The sequence below is a fragment of the Microchirus variegatus genome (assembly GCF_963457635.1).
Source record: "Microchirus variegatus genome assembly, chromosome: 7".
In the NCBI taxonomy this organism is placed as follows: domain Eukaryota; kingdom Metazoa; phylum Chordata; class Actinopteri; order Pleuronectiformes; family Soleidae; genus Microchirus; species Microchirus variegatus.
In genome coordinates this window covers 28656389-28681834 of record NC_139808.1, presented here as the reverse complement: position 1 = coordinate 28681834, position 25446 = coordinate 28656389, and the positions used below count along the sequence as shown (strand labels likewise).

The 25446-nt window shown below is 41.6% G+C and overlaps 1 protein-coding gene across 1 annotated transcript in view; it reads left to right on the top strand.

The window, feature by feature from the left end:
• The window catches only part of grin3ba (glutamate receptor, ionotropic, N-methyl-D-aspartate 3Ba), a gene marked incomplete at both ends in the record, with an annotated part of 94491 nt that overhangs the window by 51175 nt on the left and 17870 nt on the right, over positions 1 to 25446 (top strand). Inside the window, 7 exons of the mRNA XM_083892209.1 lie at positions 1093 to 1793; positions 10150 to 10646; positions 11895 to 12166; positions 14378 to 14614; positions 17091 to 17237; positions 17463 to 17608; positions 23449 to 23564. Coding sequence (XP_083748335.1) covers positions 1093 to 1793; positions 10150 to 10646; positions 11895 to 12166; positions 14378 to 14614; positions 17091 to 17237; positions 17463 to 17608; positions 23449 to 23564 — 2116 coding nt within the window. The remainder of the gene's footprint in view (positions 1 to 1092; positions 1794 to 10149; positions 10647 to 11894; positions 12167 to 14377; positions 14615 to 17090; positions 17238 to 17462; positions 17609 to 23448; positions 23565 to 25446) is intronic.

The following is a 25446-nucleotide window of genomic DNA, read 5'->3' as shown; positions in this document are numbered from 1 at the left end:
GGGAGTCACGTAAACATGACGTCCCGTGCGTCTTTTTTTACGATCAGTCGTCATGGAAACTCGTCAACGTTAACGCATGATGCGTTTCTGTGAAGGTTTCAGGAGTCCAGGCACCGTTTACTTTACTACCGTTAGCTCCTTTAGCTGCGTTAGCATTTCCAGGTACGATGTTCTCTAACGTCTTTGTTTTTGTCCACAAACCAAAATGACTCAGTTTGAATGATTTCTTTGTTACGTGGAGCAAAGAAACTGAGAAAATATTCACATTTAAGAAGCTAAAACAATCAGAAATCTCGTTTTAATCGCGAAAAAAGCTTCAAACCGATTAATCGATGATCAAAACAGTTGACGATTAATAGATAGTATTTTACAGTACATATACAGAGGAAATCAGGCCTGTATAACCTGAGGTTGTTTTTGAGCAAGGCATCATTGCAGCCCGCAGCTTTCATCTGAGTTCAGTGAAGCCGAGCCATTCGGAGCAGGTCTTAAGTTATGCTAAGCTAAACTTTGAGCTCTCTGTATGGAACCCCTCAAGCCCCCCCCACCCCTCAACCCCCACCAGCCAACCTTGCCTTGAGCAGTGATAGGATGAGAAATGGATAGAAGGCCCAGAGGAAGGAGGAGGAGGGGAAGGGGGAAGGTCCATCTGTGAGCTGCGTTCAAGGACAACAGTGTTTTACATTTTTGGAAGCGTATGAACCGCACCAGTGTTTTTGGGGTGGGGGGGAACGCGGGGCGCCTGGATGAACTGTGGACGCCACTGTTGTCTTGCCAAGCCCCGACTGCGATGCGGGCAGATTAGACGCGAATCATTGACTCCTTGTTTGCACCAGCGTGAACTCCTCTTCTTCGGAGAGAGAGAGCTGAGAGATAATGAACAAATGTGACGGATTGTTTCTGATCCGTGTTGTTGGTGAATTACTGCAGCGACAGGAAGTGTTTTCAGCAGCGCTCATAACAGCTGCTTTTAATCTGATTTTAAGTTCAGCCCTGAGGTGTTGGCCTTCGACTATGTCGATTAATCTCTGGTTTGATCTCTTCTCTGTGCCCTCCATCATTTTATTTTCCACAATTTTTTCCCCCATCTAGAACCAGTTCCACCTGCAGATGTCGGCCCGCGTGCCTCCATCGACCCTGGGCAGCCTGCTGCTGGCCGTCCTGCAGGGAGGACAGGAGGACCGAGAGCGAGGCAGCCAGAGGGACGGGAGGTGGGGAGGAGCGGCCGTGATGTGTCCCGGGTGGGAGGAAGGAGGCGACGGCCTGCTGTCTCACCTGCAGAGACACAACGGCTCCACGTGGCACTTGTGGGACATCGTCGACCTGAGCCACATCACGGGGGGCGGGGAGAGACGGGGGGAGGCCAGCGAGGAGAGGAGGGAGGACCAGATGGAAGAGGAGGCGCTGAAGATTCTCTCCACTCGCTTCCTGAGCTCGCCCTCGCCCATCTCCACCGTCCTCCTGCTGGGCTCCGACCCCGAGTGCCTCTCCTCGGTGCTGCGCGTCGCCCAGCGGCTCGGTCCGTCGCTGCCGGCGCTGCAGTGGATCATGGGCTACCCGCTGTCTCCGGACTCGCTGCACACGCTCGGAGGGCCCCTCGGGCTGCTCGCCTACGGGGAGGTCGGCCGCAAGCCAATCAGCTTCTACATCCGCGACGCGCTGCAGCTGATTGGCCGAGCGGTCACCGCGGCAACCATGGTGAGGCCCGACCTGGCGCTGGTGCAGAACACGGTGAACTGTTTCGACAAGCCGGAGGTCCACGAGCTGCCGTCTGCAGGACAGTATCTTGCCAGGTATGTTCAAATAATTTTGACATCAGGAGACCAAGACACTTTAAAATCAATCAAGTTATTGAGACATTGAGATGTTTTGTTATGGTATTGCCATCACTGTTGTTAGCTCTTGTTTGAGATAAAGAAATCACCATTGCACCTTCAACTTAAATGCCCTGCTTTCATGGTAGAATATCACTGTAGCATCAACATTTCACAGGGATATTCTTGAGTTTAAAGTCAGAATTTTGTGAATAAAGTCAGAATTCTGAGTTTTAAAGTCATCATTTTGTGAATTAAGTCAGAATTCTGAGTTTTAAAGTCAGAATTTTGTGAATAAAGTCAGAATTCTTTAAATGCAGTCAGGATTTTGAGAATAAAGTCATAATTCTGAGTTTTAAAAGTCCGACTTCTGAGAATAAAGTCATAATTCTGAGTTTTAAAGTCATAATTCTGAGAATAAAGTCAGAATTCTTTAAATAAAGTCAGAATTCTTTAAATAAAGTCAGGATTTTGAGAATAAAGTCAGAATTCTGAGAATAAAGTCAGAAAAAAGGGTTTTAAAGTCAGAATAAAGAGTTTTAAAGTCAGAATAAAGAGTTTTAAAGTCAAAATGCTGAGTTTTAAAGTCAGAATTCTTAGAATAAAGTCATAATTCTGATTTTAAAGTCATGAATCCAGAAATTGTCACACAGGGAGCTTTTCTGCGATGTTTCCGCTCAGGTACAGCAGATGTAAAACAATGTTTTTATATACTGCACAGTGGTGCCTCAGCTGCAACAACAACTTTAGTGTGTATAAGTCATGGATCAAGTTATTGAGACATTGTGATGTTTTGTTGTGGTATTGCCACCACTGTTGTTCGCTCTTGTTTGAGATAAAGAAATCACCATTGCATCCTTCTACTTAAATGCCCTGCTTTCGTGGTAGAATATCACTATAGCATCAACATTTCATAGGGATATTCTTGTCAAATATCAATTTTTGTGAGTAGTATATATTGCACTCTAATTTCCCTGCTATCCAACGATCCTCAGACCTCCTTTCATTTCTTGGGAAGTGGAAGGTGTTGTGTGATTTCAGTGAAGTCGAACCCTTTCGCGGTTAAGACGTTAAACAATTTCAACATTTATGCACCAAGACTGGGGTCACTCTCGGTGCAATGGCCCCCGCAGCGCTTGCACATTTGCCCGAGAAAAAACTTCTGCAGAGCAGATGATTGAAAAAGTTTCCCCCCCCTCCAAAAAAATTCAACATATTGCTTTAGGCAAAAGTCTAGGGTTAGCAGTGGTACAGTCAGACTTGGATGATAGTCTGTAAATAGTCTCTCTCGCTCTCTCTCAATAACCTGCAGCTATCAGGTCTAATCCATTTCATTTCAAAAACGACTGAGAAGAGTACGCACATTTAAATCAATAATGATATGATATGACATTAAATACACTGAGAAGCCTCTGGTCACGGCACTAAAGCGAGGGTTTGCTGGTGCAAACTTGTGGCTTTGTTGTATTGTCTATCTGTTTGAAATGGCCTTTCTTTGCAGCTTTCTTAGTGGTCCGTCAAGGTGATAAATTTATAATAACAATAAAAAAAAGGCAGTTTGAAATACGTCGTAAACATTTTTGCTTAACCCTTTAACACCTTAGCCTCAAAATGTCCGTTTTTGGCTTATTTTAACAATAAAAGGTACAGAAAATGTCCTGTAACTACTTTTCCCAGAATAACTTTCAATACCTGGCAGTTATTTACAATTATATGCAAGTTAAAATAGTGTATTATCAATTTAAAACATTTTATTTAGAAAAAAAACACTGTAGTTGTACATGAAAATGACCAGATTTTGCAGGTTAAATTTGAAATCTGGACGATATAAAACAAATTTAAAATCACATTTGTTTTGAGTTTTGTCTCATTGTGCAAATACAGACCAAAATATGGAAACTATCTAAAACTATCTAAAAAATGAAGTATTTCTTTTTTGCCAGTTCACATATAATATTTCTCAACTGCATTTACTTCCATGACCATGTACGAGATGAGGTTTCGTGGTGTAAAACTGGCCCACAGCAAGTATTAAACTCATGCGGCGCCTGCCAGCTGAGCATTATCATTACCAACGCCCACATTATAATCACAAGCTGAATTCTCCCTCCTTTTTACTTGAGCTCTGGGATGCCAGAACCGTTTGGCATGTAGGAGGCTGGAGGCTAAAACATGCTTTTGAAAGGAAGCAATATTATTTGACTGTTAAAAAACATTTTATTACATTTAATGTAATTACATTTTTTTTAGCCACGTCAGCAAAGTGGCTTTACGGGTGTCAATGTCTACCTGTCAGTTAGCAAACCGCGTTCGAGACGACATAATCCAACAGCGACAGGACAAATTGACTTTAAATTGCATAGAGACATTAAAGGACTCACATTAAACCCTATTTATACAAGTGAACCTAGTTCCCTGATGTCCTTTGGTCAAAATACCCTAAGGATGAAGCACCATAGCAGTTCAATCACCTTAAACAAAACAGCCCTGTTGAGAACGCCTGCTTTTTGAGCGCCTGTCTCTTTAAATGCAAATCAGACACAGGAAACTATGGCAGCTAACAGCAGTTAGCATCTGGGGAAAAAAGCCATGATTTGCCAACTCTAGCCGGCGCATTGTCGTCATATATGGACACGTAAATCCTCTGAGGCTGGAAGTTTGTGTAGAACTCTGTGCTGCACTGTGCAGCCAATAGAACACTTTGCGGACTTCCGCTCTTCCGGATACTATTGCCCTCGCCTGCACTCTCGCGTTTTTTAGGGATGAAACGGAGCAAATGACACACAGGAAACTACAGCAGCTAACAGCAGTTAGCATTTGGAAAAAAAGCCTTAATTTGCCGAAAAAACTAGCCGGCACATTGCCGTCATATACAAAATGGAAATCCTCCGAGGCTGGAAGTTTGTGTAGAACTCTGTGCTGCACTGTGCAGCCAAGAAAAGAACACTTTGCAGACTTCCGCTCCTCCGGATACTATCCCCCTCGCCTTTTCTAGTGACAAATCGGCGCTCCACGGGACAACAATTCCAGGAAATTGTACGTGACATAGCAATGAATGCGTGTTTTATCTCCTGTACAGAGACCACAAAAACTTATTTTTTGACACTTTGCCTACTCATAGGGCCTCCAGAGTCCCAAATATAAGTATTAAAATGATCAATAAGTTGATGTTGCATAATATTACCCCTTTAAATTGCATAGAGGGATAAACCTCAGTATCTATTGACAGGATTGTCGTGAAATTGTGCTTTTACATACCGATGTGAAGTAAAGAAAATGCAGCGTTGTTATTAGGGCTCGTCAAGTCGGGTGAATGCATTTCCATTTTATGTAGAATTGCAGTAAAGAAAGACAGAAATTGAACGTATCAAACAGAATTTGTTCTGCACACTAATAACAAGTATATATATATATAAAACATTTTGCTAGTCTACTCAAGCTTTGTCTACTCAGTGTTCACTGAGGTCATCATGAAATGAAATAAAAAAACTGGACCAAAATACGGAGGAAAAAAAAAATAGCCTCTCAAAACCAGACACGGCACAATGGGATTCTTCAAAGAAATAAAAAACTGAACCTGAAAAACATCTTAAAAATGTTCCTCCCACACATAACTAACTGTGCTTTTGCAGACCGTCTTTGCGTCACCGTCTTAGAGCCAATTATGACTATGGCTATCAGGACGGACTATTATATAGATTCCTGGTGTCCACGTGTGATGTCTGTGACCTTTGTTCCTGGCCTGATAAAGGAGGTCGTTCCACTGCACTGGTTTATGTTGTGTATACTCGCCCCCCTGATTCTGATCCAAACCCCTGCACCGAGCAGACCACGCCACTGCTTCAGAGCGCCCTAACAAAGCTGCAGGAAGCGAGAGACTTCAACGTGGAAAAAGGCAATTAACAGCTCAATGCCCGAGGGACAGAGCCAGGAAGGAAGAGAGGAGGAGAGAATGACTGCAGCTATTAACGAGAGAGCACAAATATGACTATTTTCACTTCTAACCTATGTGCAATGAGGATAAAACAGCAAAGAAATGTGAGGAAACCAGCCTCCTCTGATGTAGTTCTCCCAAAAAAAAAGGAGTCCCTGGGCGCTTATCTGGAAAAACTATATTAGAGCGCGAGAGGGAGCGATGTAGAAAGTAATCAAAGACAAACAGATAGATGAAAGGAAGAAGTATATGAATAAAATCAAAGTTAAGGGAGGAGAGAATCTCATGTGGAAATTGATGGAGGGAGGAGAGCAGAAGAAAGGAGGGAGGGGGAACAGAGTGTTGTTATCAGAGAGTGAGATGTGCCACGGCTGCCATCCTGATTCCATCTCCCCTGATAAGATTTAAACCACAGCAACAAGCCAGTCTTTTATCATCCCTCCCCCCTCACTCGCTGACAGACAGACGGAGTAAACTTTCCTCCAAAACTCGACGAGATAGAAGAGATAAGCAAATGACGTAAAACTGCCCGGCTACACTCTCTTATGGAGTCATCATTTACGAGCCACTCTGCCGTGTAAACAGGAGCCGGGTATTAGCGAGAGGAAACCATCGCTCTTTTGACACCAGAGGCTGACTTATCAGCCGGCACTGGCAGCACACTGTCATCCACTGTCGTGCTTTGGAAATACACAACTCAGAAACCAAACTACAGTGAACCTCCAAAACTGAAAAACTTTCATGTCTCTCTAATTTATGGAAGAGGATAAGAGCCACACAGGAAACACATATTTGAGTTTAAAGTCATAATTCTGAGTTTTAAAGTCATAATTCTGAGAATAAAGTCATAATTCTGTGTTTTAAAGTCATAATTCTGAATTTTAAAAGTCTGACTTCTGAGAATAAAGTCATAATTCTGAGAATAAAGTCATAATTCTGAGAATAAAGTCATAATTCTGAGTTTTAAAGTCATAATTCTGAGAATAAAGTCAGAATTATGTGAATAAAGTCAGAATTTTGAGTTTTAAAGTAATATTTCTCAGAATGAAGTCATAATTCTGAGTTTAAAGTCAGAATTCTTAGAATAAAGTCAGAATTCTGAGTTTAAAGTCAGAATAAAGTCATAATTTTGAGTTTTAGTCAGAATTATGAGAATAAAGTCATAATTCATGGTTTAGAAGTCAGAATTCTGAGTTTGAAGTCAGAATTATGAGAATAAAATCATATTTCTGAGTTTAAAAGTCAGAATCCTGAGAATAAAGTCAGAAAAATGTTTTTTTTCCTGTATGGCCCTAATCCTCTTCCGTACTCTATTATCTCACACACTCTGCGATCATGAATCCAGATATTGTCACACAGGGAGATTTTCTGCGATGTTTCCGCTCAGGTACAGCAGCTGTACAATAATGTTTTATATACTGCACTGTGGTGCCACAGCTGCAACAACGACTATAGTGTGTATAAGTCTGGAGTGGGTTGGCTTGATGAATCTGCTGTCTTAGGGATATGATGATTCAGCCGCGCTATTACCATGAGTGATTTCAGTGTACGGCAAGGCTAGCACTTCTACTTTATGGTCAGAGAGACAGAGGGAGCTGCTGATGAGGAAACACAAGTTAATGTGGAACAGGGACGAGGACGACTTTCCCAGCAAAAAGCATTTTTAATCAGGTTCTTTTTAAATTATGGCGCAAAAATGGGGGCGTGTAAATTGATATTGTGCCGTTGTCGTAAATCACAAGGTGAAGAAGAATGAGGGAAAGGAGCAGAATGCACAGATCCCTTTGTGCAGTCCTCTAAATTAATATATTATTATATTAATATATTGTTCTGTGTGGGGGCAGAAAAGCTTCGATCCATGCAGGCTTGGGTTTGGAGGTGAGGTTAATGACGCTCGTGATCTATTTAGCCCAGGGGTTCTCAAAGTGTTGATACCTGAGGGCCAATTTAGGAACCCAACATTAGACTGAGGGCCGCCAAAGGAAAAAAACCCCCCAAAAAAACAGAAATAAATCCCATTTGTAATCATTTTAATGACCAGATTGCAGTTCTACAGTTTAGCGTTAAGTAATATAAGCGTTAATATAATAACACTTTATAATTTACTGGGTAATTACCCAGTATTTTGGCCATTGTTCTTACCTTTTAATTACAGGTTAATACCAAGTAACACATTCCTGTTACCATATATTTACTGGGTAAATAGCTAGTAATTGGGGGCTGTAGCTACCTGCTTATTACCAGCTTATAACCCAATAATACACTAAAATTCACCATATAGAAACCAGGTAAATACCCAGTATTTTTGTTTACACTTATTGGTCTGTATCCAGTTATGTCCAATAAACATTTAACAAGCTTAGTAGCTCCTGGATTAAAACTATCAACTGTAATTCATTGTGGGCCGCCAGAAATGTTTCTGCGGGCCGCCATTGGCCCCTGGGCCGCACTTTGAGAACCAATGATTTAGCCTTTTCATTTTGTCTCACATTTAATGGAGGAAGTTCTCCGGTAACATACGGCGTATCAATTCATAAACGTCATGTTATAGACGAGAGGAAAAAGAGAATAAAACAAAAACGAGGAGGAGGAAAGTCACGGGAAGTGAAAACAAGTCGTTTCCAGCCTCGACCCGAGACGTAGCCTCATCAACAGGCGCCGCGCGGTCGTTCGACGTATATGGAATGCAGCGATCCCTGTTGACTTTAACATTTAAACAACCCCTGATGACCTCCTCCTGACACTCTCCACGCATATCAACACAGCACACGTATGGCTTCCACCTGACGGTGATGCCCACACACGCGGATCAAATAGAAAAAAGCCAGAGCTCAGACGTGTGCTAACAATCCCTGTGTGGTTGAAGAGGCCGGGGGCAGAATTATGTGCAGGCAGGGATTTCTCATTTCTTATATATTCTGCAATAAAGACCAGTGCGGGTCACCAGGCAAGTGAGACGAATAGCAATGACTGCCTGTATGGACTCACAGATAGGAGGAAGAGACCCTTTTCTGCACTGCATTAACTTTTAATTACGACTTTGTGGGAGATGCAATTACCCATCTGAGACTAGACTTTCTAAAGCTGCACGAGCCAGACCATGTCTGTCTGCACCAGCACTTAACCTTCTCCCTGCTTTTGTCCCCCGGTTTGTCTTTTTCCTCCATGCTCTTTGCTTCACAGTAAAAATACTGTGGCTGCATTTACAATAAAATAAAACTGTGCAGCCTCAGGTCCCTGTGACTTAGCATTACTTGTCCTGATTAAATAGAGTGTTCAGAGTATTATTACTATCCTTTCCTGTATGAAGACTGTTTTATGGACAGGAACAGTCATTTACGTCATGATCTTGGGAGCATTTTCATTCATAAATACAGTCGTAATGCCATGTAGTGTTGCGATTATTGCGATTTAGCCAAATGTTCCCGCACAAACAAACAATTAATTGAAACAATTAAAATAATAAATCGATTATGAATAGTGCTGGGCACGCTAACACGTTAGCGCATGTTAGCGTGACGTCATGTTTGCGTGACTACCGATTGTTAAAATGAGTCTCTAAAGTAAAGCTAAACTTTAAAAACAGAGGCACACATCTTTTTCGTTTCATAAACAGATGGTTCCGGTTCGACTGTAGGTGTGTTAACGGCGCTAATGGAGCTAACTGGTAAATGGTGCCTGGACTCCTGAAACGTATCATGCATTAACGTGCGATAACGTTGACGCGTTTCCATGACGTTTGATCGGAAAAAGACTCACGGGACGTCATGTTTGCGTGACTCCCGATTGTTAAAATTAGTCTCTAAAGTAACGCTAAACTTTAAAAACAGAGGCACACATACGCAGTACACAGGTACGCTGGTTATTTGTTAGCGCTGCTCTTTTCGTTTCATAAACAGACCGCCCCGGTTCAACTGTAGGCGCGATAACTAGCGATAAAGGAGCTAACTGGTAAACCGTGCCTGGAACTCTGGCACGTAAATATGACGTCACACACGTCTTTTTCGGGTCAGTTGTCATGGAAACGCAACTTACGTTAACGTTGACGGCATTATCGTATTCATCGATATTCTAAATGAATCGTCAACTATTTTGATAACAAAACCAGATTGCTCAGATTGTTTTAGCTTCTTAAATGTGAATATTTTCTTTGTTTCTTTTGCTCCACATAACAACGAAATCATTAAAACAGAATCCTTTCCAGGTTTTTGAACATTTTCTGACATTTTATGGACCATTCACCATGAACGATTCACCGATTACGAAAATAATCGTTAGCTGCAGCTGCGTTAGTCTACTTCACTTGACTTGTCAGTCATAGCCACACTATAAAATACACAAATACAGTATTATATTATCGTATTTTGTCTTATCGTCTGTTTCTCTCTGTCCTTTTTTGAGATTCCTCTCCAACACGTCGTTCACCGGAGCCACGGGCCTGATCCAGGTGGACTCCGGCCTCTCTCGGATCCTCTCCTCGCAGCTGTTCCACGTCTGGAGTCTGAAGCGCGGAGCTTTGGGCCAGCCGGCGTGGGTCACCGTGGGCCAGTGGACTCGTGGCCGACTGGAGCTAGAGGGAGGGGTCCTGGGTCTGGTGGGAGGGTTCGGGAGCAGCCAGGGTCAAGGTCTCGGGGCGGGCGTGAGAGGAGGGGACGGCCAGGGGGACAGCAGCACCGGGGGGCGCTGGAGACCGGGGCTCTCCGTGGAGGGACACCGATTGCGCGTGGTGACGCTGGTGGAGCACCCGTTTGTTTTCACGCGGGAGGTGGACGAGGACGGACTGTGTCCGGCCGGTCAGCTCTGTCTGGACCCGAGAACCAACCGCTCTGACGTCATCAACGGCCTCTTCAACCAGCTGCACAACCCCAACGCGACAACTGCAGACTGGGAGGGCATCGGTGAGTTTGGTCCTGGTATTTTTCCTTAGGACACTGTAGTGAAGTGCTGCTTTTACCCTTATACCAGAAAAGAGCCATTTTTGTCGCCTCTGCACCCATACGCCCCACATATATATGTGTATATATATATATATATATATATATATATACGTGTATATATACATATACACGTATATATATATATACACATACATATATATACAGATATAGTATATAAAATAGCAATAGTTATACCCAACTTCTTATAAAAAAAAAGTAGAGATAAAGTAGAGATAATATGGCAAATTAATTCAAATATTAAAATGAACCCACTTACAATATTTACATTGTATGTAATTCATGCTTGAGAAAGCCTGTAAATAAGGTATGGGGATACAGGGATGGACAGGACTCCAAAATGTGTACTAATGCTGCATTTAACTTGGACGTTGGATGTGACGCACAACACTTTTGTCGCCTTGATCTCTAAAGATACAAGGAGCCGCTGCAGAGGGGCTGGAGTTGGACTGGTTTCTGATATGAAATCAATAAGGGACGATGTTTTATATCAAGAGAAATCCGACAGGCTCATGCCGCGTCTTGGCAAGAACGCTCAGAGCCGAGGCTGACGATCATAAACTGTTCTTTTAAATACAAAGCCGTTCGTTCGGTGCCAGCTCAGCCGTTGTCGGCCAAACAAGACAATAACCAATGTGCATTGTGCATTCTTTTTTTTGCACATTCAGGCACTGTAGTAATATGTTAATGGTGATGAGGTTCTTCTCTGAAAACATCCCCTCAGGGGATTATGTTCCGGTTCAGTATAATAGCATTGTCTATTTATATAATGAACAAAGGGATATTAAATGTGTTAAATCAACAAGATCTTATTGATCAGTAATACACTTGCACTCTACTGCAGGAGCAATAATAGTCGTCACATAATGGGTGCCTAGTAATCGCAATAGGTATTTTAGATACATTAAGGAACCTGGTTTTTACACCAATATACAAGAATTATTAATTAACACAGAGATAGTTGATTGAAATAAAAGGGTAAATCATTTAAATGTAAAATGAGTGACCTTTATAAAAAGATGGATGAGTGTTGATGTGTTATTTCCATTCCAGCCCAGGATTTAACACGATGCCGAGGTCATTAAAAGTGAAACGATGACATGTGACCTACGAGGGCATTTTCCATGATACATGTTAAACATATTGTGGATTCATTTCCAAAATTGAAAGTATCACCTTTTTCTTCTTCAGACCTGCCGGAGGACCTGAGGAAGTGCTGCTACGGCTACTGCATCGACTTGTTAGAAAAGCTGGCCGAAGACATGGGCTTCACCTTCGACCTCTACATCGTCGGAGACGGCAAGTACGGCACGTTCAGCGGCACGGGCCGGTGGACGGGGCTGGTCGGGGACCTGCAGAGCGGAGCGGCCGACATGGCCGTCACGTCCTTTTCCATCAACTCTGCCCGGAGCAGAGTCATCGATTTCACCTCGCCCTTCTACTCCACCAGCCTGGGCATCCTGGTAAGTCTGCTTATAGGCCACGTCATCGAGTTTGTTGCGTTGCATTTTGATGCTTTTCTACAAATCCGAGGCACATCCCTTAAAAATATGCAGCGTTGCCATTCTTAATCCCACTTTGATTTGTCAAAGCGCCGCCTCTCTCTTCGGCTGACGGCCTCCCAGGTTTTATTTGACAACACGGCCTCCTCCTGTCTAAATGTGCCGTGTGTAACTATATGAGTAATTGTGGTTTTCGATCGTATTATGCTGCCTCTGTTTACTTTACTTCATGCACAGAAACAATGTGGAACATTATTTGTATGCTGCATCCAAACAGGGCGCTCTCTCTCTCTCTCTCTCTCTCTCTCTCGCCAAACTAGTGAGGGAGCATTTGTGTATACACAGAAGAAGCATACTTATGTATATATATATATATATATATATATATATATATATATATAAATATAAATATATACATACACATACATATATATATATTCACATACATACATATATATATACATAAACATACACATACATATATATACACACACATATATATATATATGTATACACATACATATAAAGAATACACATATATATGCTTCTTCTTGAGCTGCTATATATGTGTATATATATATATATATACACACGTATACATACATATACATACATATATACATGCATATACATATATACACATATATACACGCATATACACATATATACACACATATACACATATACATACATATATACACGCAAACAAATATATACACATATAGATATATGTGTATGTATATATGCACATATACATAAATATACATATGTACATATATACACCTATACATACATAAATACCTATATATATATGTATATATATATATCTCTTCAATGACAAACTCCGACAAACTCTGTAAATGACATTTGTTTGCATATAAAAGTTACGCTCTGAAAGCTTTAATTTTCCCCTCATCATTAGTTGGGGGAATAATTAGTTTGCTGATTTCTTTGCGGGTCTGTTTATTATGAAGGTTTCATAATGAGAAGCCAGTCTGTATATTTAATCTACATTTCAAGTAGCTATCGTCATCCTCATACATTCTGCAGTTATTCTTTGATTTGTTAATGCCGTGCGTACACGCTCTAGCTCTCGCTCTGCCTGACAAACTGCACGTTTCATAATACAAACTGATGAATAGCACGAAAATAAAAAACAACGCACGCAATTAAAAATCAAACAAAAATGATGCCTCGGAGCGTTAAAGAGAAGTTGTCTCATCGAGAACACTTCACGTTCCGCATGTGAGTGATTTGTGAACCTGCCGATCGACTGTGTCTCTTGCACAAGTCGAGACCGTCTTGTATCACAGTCTCTGCAGATTTTGTCATTTGTCGGATTTATTTTCCTCTGTATCCGTTTTATTTATTCAATTTAATACCACATCCCTCTTCGTGCACTCTATCACACACTCACAGAAACCTCTTTATTCTAAAAAAAAACTGCCAGAGAAATTGACAAAGAACTTGCAGAACTTACTATGGCACGACACGGCTAAGTTGCGTTTCCACTAGCATAGTACCTGGTGAGCTGAGTCCGACACAAGAGTCAAAGCCGAACAATGCCGAACTGTAGATCCGTTAAAATTACTTAATAATCCTAAAAAATGTCGCTTGATCTACAAAAATTACCAGGGAAATGTCTTAAATCTCAATATTCAACACAGGAGTCTGGTGTTTATCGGTCATGGAGGAAGTATTGATTCTAATGAGTTTCAGTTACACTAAAAACAACTGGTTTACAAGTCACTCGTTTGTGTTGCGTGTAAAACAAAGTCGCGGCAGTTTCATGCAGCGGTGCAGCGATGACTCCGCCCACTGTGCTGTGCCTAGGCTAGGAGAGCTAGGACCATAGCGGGAAAAGGGCCACTATTTTATGTTTCCTCAGTGTTGTACATTTGGAAACTAACACTGCTTCATTCCGAGGTTTATTTTGGTGGCCCTGAATATCAACATTGCAGAAAACACTTCAATATTTCAGAAAACACTTCAACCATTCACAAAGAATTACAATTTTACCCAAAACACTCTACTACTCACTGTAACATTCACAAACCAAGCCATTTGCAGACTTCATCAGCGCATCAGGAGACTATGAATGTATAATAATAACATACTGTAATGTATCATCTACCAATGTTGCAGTGCATTGACCTTCCATTCATTTGTCAGGTCCGCAGCAGGGACACCGCGGCTCCCATCGGCGCCTTCATGTGGCCTCTCCACTGGTCCATGTGGGTGGGCATCTTCGTCACGCTGCACCTCACCGCGCTCTTCCTCACGCTCTACGAGTGGAACAGCCCCTTTGGCATGACGCCGCACGGCAGGAACCGGCTACGCGTGTTCTCCTACTCGTCCGCCCTCAACCTCTGCTACGCCATACTCTTCGGACGCACCGTTGCCACCAAGGTGCGTGATAAAGTGGGATTATTTAAGGTGGGGGAGAGGATGAACTATCGGAAAGACTATATATAACAGACGTTGTAGGGGAAGACGATGGAGAGAGGATAATGCACATACTCTCTGTATGAGAGGGGAAAGGGTAAGTGGGCTGACAGAGATTGAAGGAGTTACGGCGAGCACGATGGGGATGGATGTAAGGGGAGGGGAATGGAAGTGAGTTGAGGTCAGCTCCCATAAGTAGTCAGGCGCGAAGTTGAAAACAAGAAGGCAAGGGAAAGAGGGTGGAGCGCAAATCAAGAAATGGGCTTCAAAATAGAGGATAATGGGGCGTCTGACAGAGAGACGGCGAGGTGAGGTTGAAAGGGTAAGTGGGTATAAGCCTTAGGAGAATTGAAGGTAACATGGAGGCGGGCATGTGAAGGAGAGAGGCCGAGCGAGTGGGCAAAGGTCAGCGTGAGACAGGGACAAACGAGCGTCAGAGTCTTATATTTATGCAAAGTGTGAAACAAAGATGAAAAATCGCTCACTTTTCTTTCAAAAAACAGCAGCGGAAACAAAAGATCTCATATTATTTTGATGTAAATGTCGCGGCATTCTGCAGAAACACATCAGCTTTGACTGATCTCGACGCGTTCACGGTTTTCTAATAACAGCATTGGTGGAAAACAAATGCGTTCGCCTGCTCTTTCTTTCTCTTCTCTGCAAAACTCCATCATTATGATACCTTAGGTTATTTCCCGGCAGCACATTCAGCGACAAAAAGAGAAAAGAAATATATAAAAAGTCATTTGCTTAAATTATTCCAGCCTTTACCTGTCGTGCTCAATGAGTGTGCCCCTCCTAACAATACTTCTTTAAGCACATAATCACGCTTTGTCCCCTAAGCTGAGCAAATTACTTTAGCGGAACAGAGGCCAAGTAATTAAGACGGACTTTCACCACAAAGGCAAGGTCACAGGTTTGACCCTCGCAAAACAGGAGGAAAGTGTCATTTAAACATTTTGTGTTCATTAGCGGCGCCGCGACCCGCGACGACGTCCTTGAGCACCTTTTTCTGAACTCCATACGCCGCATTGGAGCACTCAGATAGATTAATTAATCGATTATTCATGATTAAAACATGATTTCTGACCGTTTTAGCTCCTTCAATGTGAATATTCTCTTTGTTTCTTTGCTCCACATAACAAGAAAATCGTTCAAAAGTGAATAATTTTGGTTTGTGGACAAAACAAAGACGTTAGAGAACATTGTCATTTCCAGGTTTGACAAAGACTGATCAACGTTTTCTGACATTTTATGAACCAAACGATTAATCCGATGTGCAAAATTGTGCTCTAATGTTACTTGAAACTGCTGGGATTTCAACACACTGAATTATATAAGCACTCCATGAGTAATATTTTGCTCTAATGACTTATTTACCGTCTCATCTCACCTGCTTTTAAACAGAAACATTATCGTTTTTATGGCCAAAACCACAGGTTACTGCAAATATACGTGTATTTCATTTTTTAAACAAACATTCACGAAGCCCAAAAATATATATATAACTGATAATATATACATAGGTATGTGCTCATTATAGTACAATAATGCATTCATTTTGAGTAGTGCTGTAATTTCATAGCAGGCTGCTAAAGTGCACTTCTTTTGTATTCATTCAGTACATTTAAGTTTTCCCTATTTCTATATTTAACGCCGCTTTGGCCAAAGCAACCGAGTGTGTACTTACATCGTGTAGAATAGATCTTACTTCACATCTGTCAGCTTAAGACAGAGGGGGAAAAAAAGAAAAAACAACAACAACAACCACGTAGCCAGTTAGTTATACGGAAATATCGATCTGAGTATCAACAGCGTCGAGGGAACCGAGAACAAAGTCGGTTTTATTTTGAAAAAAAAAAAGCTCGTAAGCACAAATTGAAAATTTGCTTACCTTCAAAAAGAACACAGGCCGACACTGGACGACGAAGGACACTTGATCGTTATCTTCATCACTAAAGCACCGCTCTGCAGAAACATCAAGGGAAAACATATATTATACGTTATATAATAGGAATGAGTGTTTTTAATGTGCCTGCCATCCTCCAAGATTTCAACACCACCCTCTCCATAATGGGAAACAAACACCGTTGTATAATTAACGTGTCGTTAATCACCAAGCCTTCCCAACAACTCCAAATTCATCTTTATTCAACTGTTAAGTAGGTTTTAATTGGTTTAATATACAGTATTAATGAACTCCAGTCTTCAGGTGGAGTCGTGCCTCGAGGCGAGCAATTTCATGGAAAGAGTTTTTCTGATTTGGCCCTCAGATTTGATTATTTTCACTTAACCCTGTGTTCTGCGGTTTGCAATCAGACGTTTTTGAGGAGGATAGGGAGGGAGTTTGAGAGCCTTGGATTGTGTCCATAACACAGTTTCGTTTCAGCTTATTAGCTTATCTTCTGGTACAAACCTTGTTGTTATTTACACTCCGCAGACTCCCAAATGTTGGACCGGCCGCTTCCTGATGAACCTCTGGGCCATCTTCTGCCTGCTGGTGCTGTCCAGTTACACCGCCAACCTCGCCGCCGTCATGGTCGGGGAGAAGACCTTTGAGCAGGTCTCGGGGATCCACGACGAGAAGGTCGGGCTCTCTGCGAACGCATAAAAAAGGACATAAAGTTGAATCTGCATGCGTGTCAGAGCCGCTAATCTTATACAAGCGACGAGCTAATGAGTAAAGAGCGGACTTGTTTGCAAAGGATTATCACTTTCCATATCCTTAAACCCTGTTGGGAATTCAGGGCTTCATTGAATTTAATATATTCATCATCTCTTTTTAATCATCCGTCATGCATCTCGTCCCCAGCTACACCACCCTTCGCTGGGCTTTCGTTTCGGCACGGTGAGAGAAAGCAGTGCCGAGGACTACATGAAGAAGAGTTTCCCGGAGATGCACGACTACATGCGGCGCTTCAACCAGCCCACCACGCCAGAGGGGGTTCATATGTTAAAGTAAGTGCATGCAACACACACACACACATATATATATAAAATACCCTGTTTTACCACCTATGTCCTAGCACGGCACGGTTTAGGTTGTGGGCGGAGTCATCACTGCGCGGCTGCATGAAACGAGTGATTAGTGACGCAGTTGTAAACAAAAAGCAGTTGTTTTCAGTGTAACTGTCGGACGTCTTGCTCGCGACTCGCTAATTGCTAATGGAAAAGCAAAATCACGCGCTAGCGGAAGGACGTCATTAGTTCGCCCTCCATGAAAACACCTCACATATACTCCTGAATTGGTGATTAGTGACGCAGTTGTAAACAAAAAGCAGTTGTTTTCAGTGTAACTGAATCATCAGAATAAGTTAATTAAAACTACTTCTCAGACTCTGTCTGAAATACAGCGGCAGGGTTTGCGATGCTAGCAGCGCTATCGCTAAACACACCAGACTCCACTGTTAAATATTGAGATTTTAAACATTTTCCCTGGTAATTGTTGGAAATTAAGCCACGGCTTTGATTCTTGTGTCGGACGTCTTGCTCGTGACTCGCTAATTGCTAATGGAAAAGCAAAATCATGCGCTAGCGGAAGGACGTCATTAGTTCGCCCTCCATGAAAACACCTCACATATACTCTTGAAACCAGTGATTACTGACGCAATTGTTAAAAACAAAAAAGCAGTTGTTTTCAGTGTAACTGAATCTTTAGAATCGGTTCATTAAAACTATTTGCTCAGTACTTCCTCCAGAACCGATAAACACCAGACTCCTGTGTTAAATATTGTGATTTTAGACATTTCCCTGGTAATTGTTGGAGATTAGCCCACGTTTTTTAGGATTGTTAAGTCTTTTTAACTGATCTACAGTTCGGCATTGCTCGGCTTGGATTCTTGCGTACGACGTCTTGCTCCTGACTCGCTAATCGCTAATGGAAAGGCAAAATAACGCGCTAATGGAAGCACGTCATTAGTTGGCCTCTGTGAAAAGACCTCCCGTATACTTAAATGTGTCTGTCTGTTTTGTTGAATGTGTGTTTCTTCCAACAAGAGCAAACATGGCCAGATTTACAGCCATTAGAGGCTTTTCACAACATTTCCCGATTTACTAGCCATGGAAAGTTGGATTTGGACGAGACTTCTAAAAGCCACTCGTTCATTTAGTGCCTGTGTACCCAACTCGATAGCGAAAAATCTGCCAACATTTTGTCGCTTCATGTTTGTATCAATTAAACATTCTCAGCTGTTCTGATTTTTCTACTTAGACAAATTTCTTTGATCCTGAATAATAGCAACATGTTTAGTTCGGCGGTTTTCTTTTCCTCGTGTTGTCTAAGCCATTACACAGAGATAAAGATCACTTTACTTAACACTGCATTTGCATTAGTTTTTACTCCATCCACACACATCTCTGGCACAGGGTTAAGGTGAGGTGAAATCATATGTTTGAGGCGTGTCTGTGAGAAGAGTTGAGCGTTAGAATGCAACGGTTGCATCAGACGTCAAACATGAATAGAGAGCAGTTGAAAGCAAGAAAAGCAATTGGAAGTGCTTAACATAATGCATAAAACTGTAATGGAGATGCATCGCAGCGCGTTAAAAAACACATTTGAGCGTTGGGAAAATATAAAATGTACTTTAAGATAATTGTAAGTCGCCAAAGAATAAAGTAAAGGTCTTTAAGTTCAAAATGAGGCAATTGTGTAAGCATGGTTTTCGTCTATATGAGTTTTATCATATAACCTGGTTTTTCAGGCCAGTAAATCGGCATTTTTATTCTCCGATTGTCTGAGCAGTGCAGATATGTCCTTACCTCACACATAGCGAATCTCCACCTTCTCTACTACGCTAAGCAGTAGCAGTGTGAGACGGTCTCTTTGTGGCAGTAATTGTAGACGACAGCAACAATTTAAACAATTTTCCTTTTGCGTCGCCAGTGTCAGCTTCCCGGTTCTCGTCCGTGTGTTTGTTGTCTGGATAATTACGCTCGTTATTATGAAGGCTTTTCATTTTTGTGTCACACGTCAGACAGTAATCACACTCCTCGGATAGGATGAGGTGCCACGGTGTCAGCGTGTTCCATCTGGCTTATTAATGTTCCCCGAATCCAGGCTGAAAAACACATAAGCACCGGGTCACTCCTGTTTAATGTGGCATCACATGGTTCTGAGGAGGAGGGGGGGAGGTGCTAGGCTGCAAAGCTAATAGCCAAGAAAACATTTCAATTAAATCTCATTGTAGTAACTCCCGCTGGATTATGTTTGTCACTTTATCTCAACACACAAACGGATACTAATGGATGATTTGATCTGAAAGGTCAAAATTTTACGCCACACAATCTCCTTTCATGTTACAGCAGCACGAGTAGTGCCTTCAAAATGTACACATACAGACACAAAACCACTGTCAGACTTGTTAAAAACACAATTTTGTTCCACAAACAGACCATAATAATAATAACTCCTTCAGTTACGGTATGCACTGCATGCGCTCAGACCCTAATAATCTAGCCTAACACTATGGAGACCCTAAAGTGATTTTTTTGCGTAGATATATTATGCATAATAAAGGCATTACATGCCTGCGTTTATAACCTTATAACCCGGGAGCATTAATTGCCTGACGTCTTAATTGTTATAATAAAATTATGCAGACTTTAGAGAGAACATCGGTTTGCGAGGTCACGTTTTCGCTAACGATAACATACACGTGAATACATTAGCTATGCTAAGTCTGCAGAGGTGATCTATTTTCAGGAATACGTTGCCCTCCCTGATGCTAAAACATCTGTGTCTAATCAGGAGGGAAATTAGTTTTTAATGGTGGAGTATATATATTATATACATATATTTCTTTAATCGTAATACTTATTATACTTATATATTTTTTATATATTATATTATATTTATTATGGATACATATATATACACACACACACATATATATATATATACATATATACACACACATATATATATATATATATATATATATATATATATATATATATATATATATATATATATATATATATATACATATACACAAATATACATATATACATATACATACATATATACATTATATCTTGTGTTGTGTGCACTACATTTAAAAAAGATAACACTTTCTTGGACGACTTAAGGAGCTCTCTGTGCACAACGCTGGCCTGGAAAATTAAAAAAAAGCTAAAATTAGTAAGTAGTTTTACACCATGTAGAGTCCGGACATGATATATGAATGAAGAGAACAGATTCAGATCGTGGAAAACATGCTGCTGTGCTCTCCTTAGACATGGTGCCTACTTAACAGAGCAGCAGCAGCAGCAGCAGAGATGCTGCGATAGTGCATGTGCTGACTTAGTAATTCAAGTGGGGGGGGGGGGGGGGGTTGATGCAAAGCGCTTGTTCAGAGAAAGAGGATGAGAACAGAAAAGATGAAGGTTGGGAGTTTGTTTGCAAGCATGGCAAAGGCAGAAGTGAAGTCACAGCAGTGCAGGGAACCAGACTCAGGCAATAAAATACCATGTTGGCAGAACTATCGACCTCAATACTGCTCTCATATCTTAGAGAGGGGGAAGGAAAAATTTAAAAAAAAATCTTCCTCCTGGAGAGAGAGAGAACTCTGAGGGCGACACATGCAGCTGCACTCGGAGGAAATAATGCATGCCTTAAAACAGACACTGTTTTACACACACACACACACACACACACACACACACACACACACACACACACACACACACACACACACACACACACACACACACACACACACACACACACACACACACACACACACACACACACACACACACACACACACACACACACACACACACACACACACACACATTCTTTTCCAGGGCCATGCAGGCATCAGGAAAACTTCCCAACCCTCGCTCCATCCCCCCAGAAGAAGAACTCTCTGTCCTCTCCTCCTGCGCCTGATATTTGATCGGTCCACAGAGAAAAACACACTTTCCTGCAGCCTGAGCAAAGACTTTGTAAAGTCAACCTTTTGATTAGCCGCAAAACGACCTGCATACGAAGAAGTCTCGCTATTAATTTGATGAGTCTGGTGCATAGACAACCTAGAAGCCTATCTTAGTGGGGACATTATTGTCTGGTTTGCACAAGGATAAATGGAGGAGTTTGTTTGTTTGTTAGCAACATAACTCGAAAAGTCACGGACGGATTTGGATGAAATTTTCAAGAAATGGTCCGCAACGGGACCAGGAACAAGTTTTGGGCGTGATCCGTAGACGCTATGACTATTTTCATCAATATTTTGTAGGCACTGAGCTGCCTTGGCGGAGGTCTGCGCTGTCCAAGTGCTTTTCTACTTGGCGGATGTCTTCGCTCTCCGAGTGCTTTTCTAGTTACCTTCACCCAAAGAGTTTATGTCTTCGCGGGAGTTTGTTTGGCCGTTAGTTAGCAACATAACTCGAAAAGTCGCAGACGGATTTGGATGAAATGTTCAGGAAATGGCCCGCAACAGGACCAGGAACAAGTTATTAGATTTTGGGCGTGATCCGTAGACGCTATGACTATTTTTAGCAATATTTTTTAGCCACTGAGCTGCCTTGGCGGAGGTCTGCGCTCTCCGAGTGCTTTTCTAGTTACCTTCGCACCCAAAGAGTTTATGTCTTCCCGGGAGTTTGTTTGTCTGTTAGTTAGCAACCTAACTCGAAAAGTCACAGACGGATTTGGATGAAATGTTCAGGAAATGTCTGCAATGGGACCATGAATAAGTGATTAAATTTGTAGACGGTATCACTATTTTTATCGCTATTTTGCAGGCACTGAGCTGCCTTGGCGGAGGTCTGCGCTATCTAAGTGTTTTTCTACTTGGCGGATGTCTTCGCTCTCCGAGTGCTTTTCTAGTTACCTTCGCCCAAAGAGTTTATGTCTTCGCGGGAGTTTGTTTGGCCATTAGTTAGCAACATAACTTGAAAAGTCGCAGACGGTTTTGGATGAAATGTTCAGGAAATGTCCGCAATGGGACCAGGAACAAGTGTTTCAATTTGTAGACGGTACCACTATTTTTATCGCTATTTTGTAGACACCAAGCTGCCTTGGCAGAGGTCTGCGCTCTCCTAGTGCTTTTCTAGTTGTATGTTTTCACCAGAGTTTGTTTGTCTGTTAGTTAGCAACATAACTCAAAAAGTCACGGATGAATTTGGACGAAATGTTCAGGAAATGTCCGCAATGGGACCAGGAACAAGTGATTAAATTTTGGGTGTGATCCCTCCACGCTATCACTGGTTACAACACTCGCTGTCAGCAGTGTGTATTTTGTAGGCACCGAGCTGCCTTTGGCGGAGGTCTGCGCTCTCCGAGTGCTTTTCTAGTTTTCGGGTTGCATTTATCCGTGCAACATTAAAATGCAATATGCTGATTTATACATTTCTGGGGTCTACATCTTCTTTCGCCTGTCTGTCGGTGTGTATAGGTGTGTTTACTATAATCCAGTGTGTCCCTGAAACTTTATCCTCTAGCCAAACGTGATCAGTGGTGGCTGCTCGCAGAGGAGCGGTCTATAATTACAGGTCACTTAAGGTCAATTGGATCGATATGAGTGGTGCGTGGGAGTCTTTCAGCAGTGTATATAACGCCTTATCAGGCAGCCACAGAGGCTGCTCGCTTTAGCTAATGATGTATGTGTTTACACGGTCCAGAATACAGTTCGTCCTCCTATAGAAATGACATAAATGAGTGCGATGACAGCCCAAAATACAGCCTTTGCTGCAGGAGTGTCTGGGAGAATTTGGGTAAATTGTTAATTGTGTGTAATTAACGTCTCTCTCTCTCGTTCCCGTTTGTGTGTTTGTGTTTGTGTGTTGGTGTTTTGAAGGACAGATCCTCCTACCCTGGACGCATTCATCATGGACAAAGCGCTGCTGGACTTTGAGGTCTCCATTGACGCAGAATGCAAGCTGCTCACTGTGGGGAAGCCGTTTGCCATAGAAGGTGCAGACACACACACACACACACACACACACAGAGACACACACACTCCCTCAGTCAGGTTTGCAGACAGACGCAGCATACAAATAATGTATAGAGCGTCTGATACCAGGACTAAAAAGAGGACCTTTACTCTCAGACTCTTGAGATGTGACCGCATCAAAACGACTTTATTGCTACTTCTTCTTACTTATAAAATTTTAAACGCTCTTGCTCCCGCGTGGCTGTCGGACATACAGTAACACAGGCTCCTGGACAAAAGTGCTTCTCCACGTCGCCGGCGTCTAATGAAACATCTTTCAGCGCCACGGGCTTCCACGAAATGGAATCAAAACAACTGAAGCTTGATTTTTATTTGGTCTAAGCCAGTATGTTAGTCTCACTTCGTCCCACAGCAACATTAATATAGTTGTCTGTAGTTGTATTGTCTTAATTTCATGATAATATTCGGATTTATCATTAGAGCTGGAACAATTAATCAATTATTAAATGAATCGTCAACTATTTCGATCATCGATTTGAAGCTTTTTTCATGATTAAAACAAGATTCCTGATTGTTTTAGCTTCTTAAATGTGAATATTGTTTTTGTTTCTTTGCTCCACATAACAAAGAAATCATTTAAACTGAATCATTTTGGTTTGTGGACAAAACGATGCAATAATAATTGAACATGAACATGGATTTTAAGTTCTGTTCATTAGGGGGTGGAGGTGAGATCCAAATTCTTTGAGCATTTAAAATCTACTTGAAAGTAACGCAATAGTTACCTTATTACCTAATGAGTTACTTAATTCTTAACTAATTCAGTTACTAATTTCAGTCTGGGGTCACCTATACTATTTTTGTTGTGTTTTCCATGAAAAGTCAGACTTTTGTTCATCAAGAGTTGCAAAATGAATAGAAAATATAGTCAAGACATTGACAAGATTAGAAATAATAATAATACAAATATAATAAAACTGTTTTCAGCTGTGCTAACATCATTGCACAAGGGTTTTCAAGGGTTTTCTAATCATCCAAAAGCCTTCTAACACCATTAGCAAATACAATGTACTATTAGAACACTGGAAATGGGCCTCTATACACCTATGTACACATTCCATTAAAAACCAGACGTTTGCAGCTAGAATAGAGTGTATTTCTGATTCATTTCATGTTATATTCATTGAAAAAAAAGTGTTTTCCTTCAAAAATAAGGGCATTTCTAAATGACCCCAAACTTTTGAACGGTAGTGTACTTTTTGGGAGAAGTAACTGTAACTAATTACTTTTTTAAAGTGACATTTCCAACACCGATTAACGGTAAAGCCCTTTGATAGAAGAGCACTATACAAATGTATTATTGAATCCTCCCCACTGTGATCAAACTCAAACACGAGCAGCTCTAACAAAATATCTATTTAGACGTCTGCTCGCGCTCACACAAACAAACAGACAAACAAACAAACAAAAGCCCCTAATACCTGCTCAGACTTTTGATAGCAGTACAAATCCACAGGCCTGTCTTCCGTCCATGCATCACAGTGTGGTATGGTCCACAGCAAAGAGCAGATCTGACTGACAGAATAACACGGGGGAGATTCTCTGCATGAACCTAAAGCTGCAGGGTAAAAAGGAGTCATCCATAATTTACAACAATGTCCAGTCAGAACACTTTGGACTTCAACTCGCAGCTTTTGACGGACTACGGTGCTGTCATGAAGCATATGGACGAATCCGCCGTCACTCAGAAGTAGCTAATCACGCCTGTGCGGTTATTAGGAGCGTGGAGATGTTGGACTGTTGTTTACTGAAGTCTATTTGTGGCTCATCCTTCATGACAATACATCTGCTTGAATGGAGAGCGGATAATAGCTTTTTTTTAGGGCTTCCAAGTGTTTTTCA